General features: G+C 48.7%; 1 protein-coding gene across 1 annotated transcript in view; it reads left to right on the forward strand.

The window, feature by feature from the left end:
- Positions 1-13,173, forward strand: part of ptpn12 (protein tyrosine phosphatase non-receptor type 12) — a 93,066-nt gene that overhangs the window by 60,343 nt on the left and 19,550 nt on the right. The window contains exons 13-15 of the mRNA XM_072453768.1: positions 2,742-2,931; positions 3,127-4,063; positions 7,546-7,626. Coding sequence (XP_072309869.1) covers positions 2,742-2,931; positions 3,127-4,063; positions 7,546-7,626 — 1,208 coding nt within the window. The remainder of the gene's footprint in view (positions 1-2,741; positions 2,932-3,126; positions 4,064-7,545; positions 7,627-13,173) is intronic.

Below are 13,173 nucleotides of genomic sequence, written 5' to 3' on the forward strand. Positions count from 1 at the left end.
CACAAGACACTTTACAGTTAGATGTACTTTTTTATAATATATTTGAATAATATATATTTTTTCCCTCATTTATTTTATTTCTTTTACATTGTGACCTGAATTATCATAATTATTGATTAACCAGATAGTCTTGAGGAATGTATACATAAATGAGATTACATATATATTTTTAATTAATCTATTTATTGAGCTTTTTATCATACCATTATATTCATTCAAAGCAAATATCAAATTACTGTGATGATTAATACACATGTAACCTCATCTATAATAATTATTACTAATCAAAAAGATGCAAATATCACTTTCCATAGATCTCGCCAGTACCATCCCCATGTTGGAGTTTCTTGTGTGGTTTGTCCTACCATTGGAAACATAAACATTTATTTTCTGTTGGAAGGAAATCCCCACATGCAGCTCGTGTACACCGCAAAAGGATATTTTTACCATGAATATAAATGACTCAATTTATCTGGATTAAAGGCGTTTCAGCATCTTTTATTTCATTTGTTTTATCAGACCTAGATATAACAGAGGCACATGTTAATTTAGGTGCAATTTATGCAATTTTCTACTAGTCAAATAGCACAAAATTAGTAGAACTATATTTAAACAATCCAAATTATCCAAGTAAATTGAAACCACACAAATCAAGATTAATCCAGAATTGTTAACCTTTTTTCCTGTGTTTATTTAGATGAGTCACTGTCAAATCCTTTTTATTTTTTTCTTACTTCAGGACTAAATATAATTTGTTTTAGCTTAAAAAAATGTGTGAATGTTTCAGTCTGTGAGTCTGCCGTGCTGCGCCACCTGCTGGGCAGTTGAGACCGTGGTCATTGACTCTAAAGTGCACTGCCACCAGCTTAAAAGGGTCAGTCAAGATGGAAGTGTGGAACATTCCAGGCAAAAACCTCCCATGGAGACGTGCATGTGGTGGACTTCATTGCATTTCAGTTTTAGCCTTGTCCACCAGTGATTTAACTTAAATAGTTTAAGAAACGCTTTATTTTGATAGTTACGTACCTGTCATTATCACCAAAGATATAAATGATTACACTAAAGCCACTTGGCCTCGATGTTTCTCTGCATTCTTCTGTTTGCTCGGGATTATTCTATTGTAATATATATACATTTTTTCCTTTTTCTTTTTGCCCATGCCTGAAGGCTTTATAAAACAGAACAGATGTAGATGTAAATAGGGAGAGACATTGGCCTTACGATCAAGGCTGAGAATCTAACCCACGACGCTGTGGTAGCAGTGACCACACACCCCAACCACTGCACCACCAGCGAAGCACTGGGCTCATATTTAACTTAAAATATACATGTTTAAAGATGTCTAGCATCTTGGACGTCTGTTTCTACCAGGAAAGTTACATGAGTACCCTGTAGATATTTGGATGTTGGAAGTAAAAATATGCAAGTGAAGGGAATTGGCACACTATATTCTACAAAATAAATTAAAAATAGTGAGCCTTGACCAAGCCCTGCTATTGTTTTTAGTTAACTTCAAAGCACATTAACACAACACATGCTGCATCCACACTCACAAATCCTCTAGATTAGATACGGATCCGACTTAAAACAATTGCCTGATACTGGGGGGTAAATCTGTTTGCTCTTTTCACTACACCACATAGAACAAGGAGTATCTTGGACTCCAGACTATTTGTAGCAGGCATGTTAAAGAAGTTAATACTATGAAATCCAATGCGCAAAACGTGAGGCAAATCCGAACCTATATATCCAACGATGTCCTACTTCCATCGCATGATTGTGTCTCGTATTGTAATTTGGTCTTTTCCTCGTGCCACTACCCTGAAGCCCCAAGTACCATAATCATTTACTTTTTGTGGAGTAATACAGTTTGCTGAGCGTTGAAAGCCTAAAGACATTCAGATATGCCTGTTTGATGGGTCAGAATGGGAGCAACACAATTATCACCTCTTAAGAACATTATTCTTTTCTTTAAAGGATTAACACCAGATCAAGCTCTAGAGGTTACGGTCAATACGTTTACACGCGAATAGCTTTGTCCAATTACAATCGATTGTCCGAGGTGCATGTAAACCCAGGCACGTGAGTCGAATCTCCCAAAACCACCGGGTGCGAATGGTCCCGTCCTCTTCTAGTCCATATTCAGATGTACTCGATCGGACTGCAGCTGTACTCGATCGGACTGCAGCTGTACTCGATCGGACTGCAGCTGTACTCGATCGGACTGCGGCTGTACTCGATCGGACTGCGGCTGTACTCGATCGGACTGCGGCTGTACTCGATCGGACTGCAGCTGGACTCGATCGGACTGCAGCTGGACTCGATCGGACTGCAGCTGGACTCGATCGGACTGCGGCTGTACTCGATCGGACTGCGGCTGTACTCGATCGGACTGCGGCTGTACTCGATCGGACTGCAGCTGGACTCGATCGGACTGCAGCTGGACTCGATCGGACTGCAGCTGGACTCGATCGGACTGCAGCTGGACATGCTTGTGCAACCCGGGTTTGTGCGATGCACCCGCTCAGTGCAATATAATGATGATGACGACGGACGTTTAGTGATGAGGATATGAGGAACGAATATGAATTAGCTTCATACTGAATCTGTCTTACTTACACAAAGCCAGTGCGTTCATGAATATGCACTTTCCTTTTCAAATAATTCAATAGATAATCTACTCTGCAATAAGATGTCGATTTTATTTGAACTAATAAAGCGTTTTTGTCTCTTTCCTCCAGTGCGCAGACGGAGGGTGACGTGAAGGAGGAGATTCTGCAGCCGCCCGAGCCCCACCCGGTGCCCCCCATCCTCACGCCCTCTCCCCCCTCCGCCTTCCCCACCGTCACCAACGTGCGGCAGGACAACGACCGCTACCACCCCAAACCTGTGCTGCACGTGCTGGCCACCGCACACAACAACGCCGCGCAGGTACAGGGCAATCTGAGCTATTTGACATGTAGAAAATGAATCCAGAATCCGACTATAGCCACATTTCAACTACCCATGATGCCTCAGACCTGTTCAACAGTAAAATAATCATTCCAAAGCGGAGTGATTCTCACGTTCAGGTCCTGGCTCTGGGTCCAAAACAAAGAAATCATGATTTTTCTTCATATCTTTCAGAACCAGGAAGTGGACCAGCAGCAGAACCAATCAGAAACCTGCGCTAACACAAATACCAGTCCATCTGAGCTAAAGGAACAAAACGTACCAAAACAACAAACACAGACTTTAGACTTGAACGACAACTACAACAATAAATCCTCTACTACGGCCTCAACAAAGTCGGACTCGGGGGCTAGTCAGACTCACACGCCCTCCTCCCCCCTCTCCCCCATCACGGAGGGCTCCGGTCCGCCTCGCATCGAAAGAAAACTCAGCATCGAGATCAAAAAGGTGCCGTTGCAAGAAGGACCGCGTAGCTTTGACACGTCCAACTCTTTGGGCATCGCGGCGTCGTCTGCCAACAGCGCCAACATGCTGCAACGGAGCCACGCCTTCAAAACTCGGACGGGACCCACCATTTTAACGTCTAGCTCTTCACTTTCGGAAGATTCGGGGACGGAGGGAGGAGCAGGGTCGTGCGGGGACAGTAAAGAAGACTGCGGAGGCCTTTTAGCGCGACCAAACCATTTACCGGTTAAGAGTAGCAGCAAAGGCGACAGCTTGGATGTTAAACCCGGCCTCGCAGCGTGGAATCCAAAGTCGGCGAGTCCGGAGAAGAACCTCTCGAAATCCTCGTCGTCTTCGTCCGATCGCGTCCCTCAGAGTTCCTCGTGCTCGTCCCATCTCTCCTCCTCCTCGTCCTCCTCGTCCTCCTCCTCCACGCCCGTCAGGACCGCGCTGAGCTTCACCAACCCGCTGCACTCGGAAAACTCCGACGAAGAGGCGGACGCGGAGATGGCCGGCCACCACCAGCCCAACACCACGGTATCCACAGTGACCACTGCCATGGCGGCCGCGTCCTCCTCTCACCACGGCGACCAGCTGCCGGTCAGGAAGGTGACGCCCATGTCCATCGCCGGGCAGAACACGCCGTCGCCGACCGCCGATATCGCAAGTACGTTGCTTGTTGTTGTGCATGTGAACGACTCATTTCTTTAAAGCGAAATCAAAGAAAAACTAAAAGACCATCAAACAAAAACCTAACTTTGACTTCTAGAGTTGCTGTTAGCCGTGTAAAAGAGACCACGCAGAGGCCAAAGTATTTAAAACAGGGATGTAAGATTCAATTGATTAAAAAATCTATTTAAGTTGATTTTGATTTGGCAGAAGAAGAAAAAAACTAAGACGCTGTTTTTTAGTCACATACAATTCCTTTTTTAATTTCTAAATCCCCATTCACAGATGCAGCCTTACCTGGGAATTTCCCTGGTAAATTGCCAGTACCACAGCTTGTTTCTTACGTTACGAGCTTGGTTTCCATGGTTACAAAATTCAGTTGAGTTCCATTTTCAATAGATTTAAATGCAGTACATTTCTAACTGATGCAGAGGGACAAATGCCAGGTTAAGTGTGAACAGAAGCTGCAACTAACGCTCTTTATTAGGGAACTGTGCTTCAATAAGGAGCAATTTTATCAAGCTAAATATAAGCTACCTTTTTAGATGGATCAAATACATTCTTAGGTCATTCATTATCAGTTTATTCTCACTCTTAGTTGTCAGATTTGGCCTGTGACCAAATGCACCTAATGCGTTTTATATTAACCTGTTACCACCCACCTGTCCGCCGGCGAACATTTTCTATATCTCAAATATTCTCTTACATCATCACTTTTATTTCCGTGGTCAATACCAGCAAGCCATACATCATTTTAAAGCTTATTTTCTCAACAAAACGAATATGTCATTGATTTACATTGAATAATATGCCCCAAGAAGCAATTGCCAATAGTTTGTGAGAAAGTCTCAACTTTTACAAACGCATGTCCTGTTTGCTGTTTATGACGGACGAAACGGCTTTAATTCTGTACATCCTTGTACTCAGTCTGTCCGTAAGGAACCATTGAAAAACAATATCCACTTGTATTTTTCCTGAAGTTATCCGATTTCGAGATATTGTCAAGTAAACAAACTTTTCTTCGTTTCTCGCCGGACGAGAATGCGCTTGTCCGCCGCATTTCTCCGTCCATAACAAATGACCTGTTTGACTTATACGATAGTGTTTGACATCGATCTCTTCCTTAGACTGTTACCTACAGAATGAGACCATCCACGAATTCTGTCACCGGGTTTGTTTGCTACAGCCTCCGGAGGAAAAAAATTCGGCGCTTCCGAAGCGCGCGTCCATCTTTGTTTTTAGCCCTTAGCTTCTGCTAACAGGCACGCAGGAGACTTTGAGTGACATATTATTCTAGCCAATCAGGAGAGCTTTGTCCTGATAGGCGGGACAAAGGGTTTATTTACACAGAATTCTCCCTGTTCACGTGCGTAAGGCTCCGGGAAGGCTGTAAAGAGCCAGATTTCTCGGCAGGATTTTGCGCATAACGTTTTCTGAGTTTATTAGCCTTTTGGACGTGCATTTTGTTAGATATATGTATTATTATACCAATACAAAAATAAAATAAAAATATTATATATTTTTTTTTTTTTAACCTCTATATGGGAAATTCATGGGTAAACTCATATTTACACATTTTCACTTTTTTTTTAGCGGTTATAATTGCTATTAGTGGCCTACAAAACATCAAAATGTATGTTTTATGATCATAGAGGTGCTAAAATTGTAATAAAACAGTTTGGCACAGTTGGCACATATTTGGATCACTTGTTCCGAATATACTTTTTGATACAAAAAGGTCAACAGCACCAAAATGCCTGTTCCTAGAGATCTGAAACTTTACACAGTTGTTGTCAACAAGATAAACATCATGTACAGTGAACAGCATATGCACACAATGAAGTATGTCATGCTCAGGACCATTACAAATTGACAATATTCAGGCGAGACTAAAAAAGGATGTTTTGTTTATGTTTGGGCCTCTGTAGTGTAAGTTCTGAAGCCCTGACAGTGTGTCATGTGCACATCTGCAGAAACTAGAAGGCCTAAGCTTTCTAATGATGCATCACACTTGCATGTGGAACATAAGATCCTCTTTTAATAAGCAATGCCATTTGGGTATGTCCAACCATTGTGCACAGGGCGAAAATAGGTGGGTGGTAACAGGTTAAATTTCACTTAAATCATAAACATTACCCAGAAGTAATGCTGTAAAATGTAAAGACAGGGGCGACATTCATTTTATTTCAATTTAAATGATGTATCAAAACTGTTTGATCATGTCATCTTTAGTTCTAAGCTTTTAAACGCAGATCCAAAATCTTATCCAAATGACGATCACATTTGTTCCTATTTGTGGACAAACTCGTTCATGTTTACTCAAAGAAAATGACTTAATCCAGTTAAACAACGTGGCTTAGAGTACAAGAAGTGTGTGTCTGCATGTGGAATGGGGGAAAGTGTAAACTGCAGTGCATGTTTCTACATTCTGAGCTGCTGGTGTTGGACAAAGCAATGTGGCACTTTCTACTGTTAATCATCCATTTGGCTGAGAAGTTTGAAAATCTTTTGTGACGAGAAGACGAATTCTTCTCAAATGATTTCAAAATCTTGGGATTCTGAAATCGGGACTCTGGCTTGGATTGGAGTGCAGCGTGCTGGCTGGTTTGGTATTTGTTGGTCAAACTGAAGTGTTGCTCTGCTTGGCTGGTGTGAGCTGACTTTGGCTGTGGCGGTTTGGAGCACTGGGGGTCGCTTTTCGGGGGCTTGCATCGGTTTAAAGACCTTGAGACGCACGGACCAAACAGCTGGTGGCTCTGGACTGCGCATTCTGTACTAAAATCATGTTGGCCGTGCGCCGCCCATCCTCATGAACCAGGAAATTCACAAAGAATGAGTTTTACTGCCATTTTCAGCGATGGGTGCAACTTAAAATCATGAATACTAATCGTAAAATAGCCACTAAATAAGAGAAACCGTAGTAGAAATATAATATCACGTTTAAATGCGATATTAAATCATATGAAATGCAATTATAAACACTGGAAATGCTTAGTGCTATTTAAGATATTACATTAGTTCAAAAACAAGGGTCTGTGAGGGAATGTGAAAAACAGAACGTCTTCTTTTCAAACTCTTTGCAGCGGTCCAAAGTTATTCGTATTACGTGTTTCGTTTAATTATTCACCTCGCTGACTTTATAAGGGCTTTTCATAAGGCAGAGGTAATTCTGCAGCCGTTACCTAGCAACCATACTGAAAACAAGAGTCATTTCACTACATTTGATGATACCTGATGACACACTTTTGTGTACATTGTTCTGCATTTCAGTTTTTACTCTTCTCAGAATGCGTTCGGAAAGTGAGCAGTTCATTTGCACAGTCGAAAATGTTCTGTTTTTCACATTAAGAAGGTAAAAATCAGGTACAGCAACTTAACTAGGACTTGCCAGTGTTGCCACAATAAAAGCCCAACATATCGGCAAATAATCATGCATTTTCCCCTTGGTAACGTAACCTGTTGTTTGACCTCTGACCTTAGCCCCAGCCTGTTTTTGGGACAGTGATGACTCTCCGCCCCCTCTCCCCAAGCGGACCCCCGAGTCCTTCATACTGGCCACAGGTGCGTCTCTGCATCAGCTCCTTCATTACACAGGCCAAGATGGTGGCAGTGGTGTCTCCCCCTGCTGGTGCTGCGTGGAATCACCTTTGTGGTGTTTTGAGGTTTGGAAAGAGCTGCACAGTACATCACAGCTGGAGATATTTCAGACAAAAAATCCTGTAGTCAGGTGATATGTCAAGCCAACAGAAATGTGTTTATGCCTTTAAACGTATTAGTTGAGGTTTAATCATCAGACAAATGTGAAATGAATCACAAAAGTGCAAGAACATCACTGTATACCCTGATTTGAAGGTTCAAAACATCACTTATTAGCCCATATTATGCTAAATCGACTTTTCAGAGATTTTAACATTCTTACAGGGCGTTTAGTGCCTCATATATGTGCCCAAAGTCTTTTTTTTGTAATTGATTCCTGCAGACTTTAGTGGGTATGACTTTCGTGTTATGCCCACAGCGACGCGTCATACCCGCAGCATCGCGTCGTACCCGCAGACGCGTCGTACCCGCAGCGACACGTCGTACCCGCAGCGACGCGTCCTACCCGCAGCGACGCGTCGTACCCGCAGCGACGCGTCATACCCGCAGCGACGCGTCATACGCGCAGCGACACGTCATACCCGCAGCATCGCGTCATACCCGCAGCATCGCGTCATACCCGCAGCATCGCTTCATACCCGCAGCATCGCTTCATACCCGCAGCATCGCGTCATACCCGCAGCATCGCGTCATACCCGCAGCGTCGCGTCATACCCGCAGCATCGCTTCATACCCGCAGCATCGCGTCATACGCGCAGCGACACGTCATACCCGCAGCATCGCGTCATACCCGCAGCATCGCGTCATACCCGCAGCATCGCGTCATACCCGCAGCATCGCGTCATACCCGCAGCATCGCTTCATACCCGCAGCATCGCTTCATACCCGCAGCATCGCGTCATACCCGCAGCATCGCGTCATACCCGCAGCATCGCGTCATACGCGCAGCGACACGTCATACCCGCAGCATCGCGTCATACCCGCAGCATCGCGTCATACCCGCAGCATCGCGTCATACCCGCAGCATCGCGTCATACCCGCAGCATCGCGTCATACCCGCAGCATCGCGTCATACCCGCAGCATCGCGTCATACCCGCAGCATCGCGTCATACCCGCAGCATCGCTTCATACCCGCAGCATCGCTTCATACCCGCAGCATCGCGTCATACCCGCAGCATCGCGTCATACCCGCAGCATCGCGTCATACCCGCAGCATCGCGTCATACCCGCAGCATCGCGTCATACCCGCAGCATCGCGTCATACCCGCAGCATCGCGTCATAACCACCGCAATGCGTCATACCCGCAGCGACGCGTCAAGCCCGCAGCGACGCGTCATACCCGCAGCGACGCGCCATACCCGCAGCGACGCGTCATACCCGCAGCGACGCGTCATACCCGCAGCGACGCGTCATACCCGCCGCAGCGACGCGTCATACCCGCCGCAGCGACGCGTCATACCCGCCGCAGCGACGCGTCATACCCGCCGCAGCGACGCGTCATACCCGCAGAGACGTGTTGCTGCGGGTCATGCGCGTCATACCCGCAGCGACACGTCATACCCGCAGCATCGCGTCATACCCGCAGCGACACGTCATACCCGCAGCATCGCTTCATACCCGCAGCATCGCGTCATAACCACCACAATGCGTCATACCCGCAGCAACGCGTCAAGCCCGCAGCGACGCGTCATACTGCGGGACGCGTCATACCCGCAGCATCGCGTCATACCCGCAGCATCGCGTCATACCCGCAGCGACGCGTCATACTGCGGGACGCGTCATACTGCGGGACGCGTCATACTGCGGGACGCGTCATACCTGCAGCATCGCGTCATACCTGCAGCATCGCGTCATACCCGCAGCGACGCGTCATACCCGCAGCGACGCGTCATACTGCGGGACGCGTCATACCCGCAGCATCACGTCATACCTGCAGCATCGCGTCATAACCACCGCAATGCGTCATACCCGCCGCAGCGACGCGTCATACCCGCAGCGACGCGTCATACTGCGGGACGCGTCATACTGCGGGACGCGTCATACCTGCAGCATCGCGTCATACCTGCAGCATCGCGTCATACCCGCAGCGACGCGTCATACCCGCAGCGACGCGTCATACTGCGGGACGCGTCATACCCGCAGCATCGCGTCGTACCCGCAGCGACGCGTCATACCCGCAGCGATGCATGACGGCCTGCGTGACCTGGGTTCGCTCACCTGCACGGGGCTGAACATGTCCACTCCCTCCACCGCGCTCAAGCGTACGCTCCCTCCGCCGCGCTCAAGCGTACGCTCCCTCCGCCGCGCTCAAGCGTACGCTCCCTCCGCCGCGCTCCCCGTAGAGTGGTCCAAGACTCGGTCCCGATACAAAGCCCATAGTCCGACATTCGGGAAGAAGAGCAGAGCTGCGACGAGCAGCCCGGGGTGCACGCCTCGGCCTCTGTTTACACCCCCACCATCTCCACGCGGAGACTACGTCACGGGGTGGGCGGGGGAGGCGGATCATTCTTGGCAAGGGTGGGGGCGAATCTCAAACCAAGCCGTCTGCATTTCCGGGATTGTGAGCGGGTCCAAGGTCTGGGGGATATTTCATAACTATTATGTTATGGGTGTTGCACAACCCTTGTTATTATCAAATATACCCTTAGGGTAGACTACGAAACGAGAAAAATAGCATGATATGGGATCTTTAAATAAACAATATACCCGAAGCAGTGTGGTTTTAGTCCTGGTCGTGGAACACTGGACCGGCTCTAGACTCTCCATCGGGTGCTCGAGGGTTCATGGGAGTTTGTCCAACCAGTCCACATGTGCTTTGTGGATCTGGAGAAGGCTTTCGACCGTGTCCCTCTGGTTGTCCTTTGGGGGGTGCTCCGGGAGTACGGGGTCCGGGGCCCTTTGCTCAGGGCTGTCCGGTCCCTGTATGACCGGAGCAGGAGCTGTGTTCGCATTGCCGGCAGTAAGTCAGACCTGTTCAGTGCATGTTGGACTCCGCCAGGGCTGCCCTGTGTCACCGGTTCTGTTCATAATTTTTATGGACAGAATTTCTAGGCGCAGTCAGGGGTCGGAGAGTGTGGTCAGGGGTCGGAGTTGTGTCCGGTTTGGGGACCACAGGATTCCATCTCTGCTGTTTGCAGACGGTGTTGTCCTGATGGCTCTATCAAACCCGGACCTGCAACATGCACTGGGACGGTTTGCAGCCGAGTGTGAAGCGGCTGGGATGAGAATCATCCGAGGCCATGGTTCTCGACCGGAAAAAGGTGGCTTGCCCTCTCCGGGTGGGAGGAGCTCAAGTATCTCGGGGTCTTGTTCATGAGTGAAGGAAGGATGGAGCGTGAGATCGACAGGCGGATCGGTGCTGCATCGGACCGTTGTGGTGAAAAAGGAGCTGAGCCGAAAAGCAAAGCTCTCGATTTACCGGTCGGTCTACGTTCCTGCCCTCACCTATGGTCATGAGCTTTGGGTAATGACCGAAAGGACAAGATGGCGGATACAAGCGGTCAAAATGATAGGGTGAGGAGCTCAGTCACACTGGAGGAGCTCGGAGTAGAGCCGCTGCTCCTCCACGTCGAGAGGAACCAGCTGAGGTGGCTCGGGCATCTGTTCCGGAAGCCTTCTGGACACGCTGGAGGGACTATGTCTCTTGCCTCGAGATCCCCCCGGAGGAGCTGGAGGAAGTGTCTGGGGAGAGGAAAGTCTGGGGGTCCCTGCTTAAACTACCGCCCCTGCGACCCGGCCCCGGATGAAGCGGAAGAAGATGGATGGAATGTACTTGATATATCTTCAAAACGACCTTCACGAAATGATCTGAACTTTAGATCTTGCCCACACTGATCACAGCCACATTTAGAGACGCAAAATATATCACAAAAGTATCAATACCACAACAAAAACATACAATCCAGTATCAACAAGGTCCGACCTCTGACCTTACATCAAAGGGTGTTTTTTTTAGTGCTTGCAACTCAGTTTATCCCCCCTCACCTCCTCCTCATCTCCCCCTCTTCTTCCCCTCACCTCCCCCTCTTCTCCCACTCTTCTCCCCCTCTTCTTCCCCTAACCTCCCCCTCTTCTCCCCCTCTTCTCCCCCTCTTCTCCCACTCTTCTTCCCCTCACCTCCCCCTCTTCTCCCACTCTTCTCCCACTCTTCTTCCCCTCATCTCCTCCTCTTCTCCCCCTCTTCTTCCCCTCACCTCCCCCTCTTCTCCCACTCTTCTCCCACTCTTCTTCCCCTCATCTCCCCCTCTTCTCCCCCTCTTCTCCCACTCTTCTTCCCCTCACCTCCCCCTCTTCTCCCACTCTTCTTCCCCTCATCTCCTCCTCTTCTCCCCCTCTTCTTCCCCTCACCTCCCCCTCTTCTCCCACTCTTCTTCCCCTCATCTCCTCCTCTTCTCCCCCTCTTCTTCCCCTCACCTCCCCCTCTTCTCCCCCTCTTCTCCCACTCTTCTTCCCCTCATCTCCCCCTCTTCTCCCACTCTTCTTCCCCTCATCTCCTCCTCTTCTCCCACTCTTCTTCCCCTCATCTCCTCCTCTTCTCCCCCTCTTCTTCCCCTCACCTCCCCCTCTTCTCCCACTCTTCTTCCCCTCATCTCCTCCTCTTCTCCCCCTCTTCTTCCCCTCACCTCCCCCTCTTCTCCCCCTCTTCTCCCACTCTTCTTCCCCTCATCTCCCCCTCTTCTCCCACTCTTCTTCCCCTCATCTCCTCCTCTTCTCCCACTCTTCTTCCCCTCATCTCCTCCTCTTCTCCCACTCTTCTTCCCCTCACCTCCCCCTCTTCTCCCACTCTTCTTCCCCTCATCTCCCCCTCTTCTCCCACTCTTCTTCCCCTCACCTCCCCCTCTTCTCCCACTCTTCTTCCCCTCATCTCCTCCTCTTCTCCCCCTCTTCTTCCCCTCACCTCCCCCTCTTCTCCCACTCTTCTCCCACTCTTCTTCCCCTCATCTCCCCCTCTTCTCCCACTCTTCTTCCCCTCATCTCCTCCTCTTCTCCCACTCTTCTTCCCCTCACCTCCCCCTCTTCTCCCACTCTTCTTCCCCTCATCTCCTCCTCTTCTCCCACTCTTCTTCCCCTCACCTCCCCCTCTTCTCCCACTCTTCTTCCCCTCATCTCCTCCTCTTCTCCCACTCTTCTTCCCCTCACCTCCCCCTCTTCTCCCACTCTTCTTCCCCTCATCTCCTCCTCTTCTCCCCCTCTTCTTCCCCTCACCTCCCCCTCTTCTCCCACTCTTCTCCCACTCTTCTTCCCCTCATCTCCTCCTCTTCTCCCCCTCTTCTTCCCCTCACCTCCCCCTCTTCTCCCACTCTTCTCCCACTCTTCTTCCCCTCATCTCCTCCTCTTCTCCCCCTCTTCTTCCCCTCACCTCCCCCTCTTCTCCCACTCTTCTCCCACTCTTCTTCCCCTCATCTCCTCCTCTTCTCCCACTCTTCTTCCCCTCATCTCCTCCTCTTCTCCCCCTCTTCTTCTTTCTGCACCTTAATCTAGATTCAAATAATTAAATAGTTGTTGTTGT

Source organism: Eucyclogobius newberryi, unplaced genomic scaffold (genome assembly GCF_026437365.1).
Source record: "Eucyclogobius newberryi isolate DKJ021-1_F unplaced genomic scaffold, fEucNew1.0.hap1 SCAF_2, whole genome shotgun sequence".
In the NCBI taxonomy this organism is placed as follows: Eukaryota; Metazoa; Chordata; class Actinopteri; order Gobiiformes; family Gobiidae; genus Eucyclogobius; species Eucyclogobius newberryi.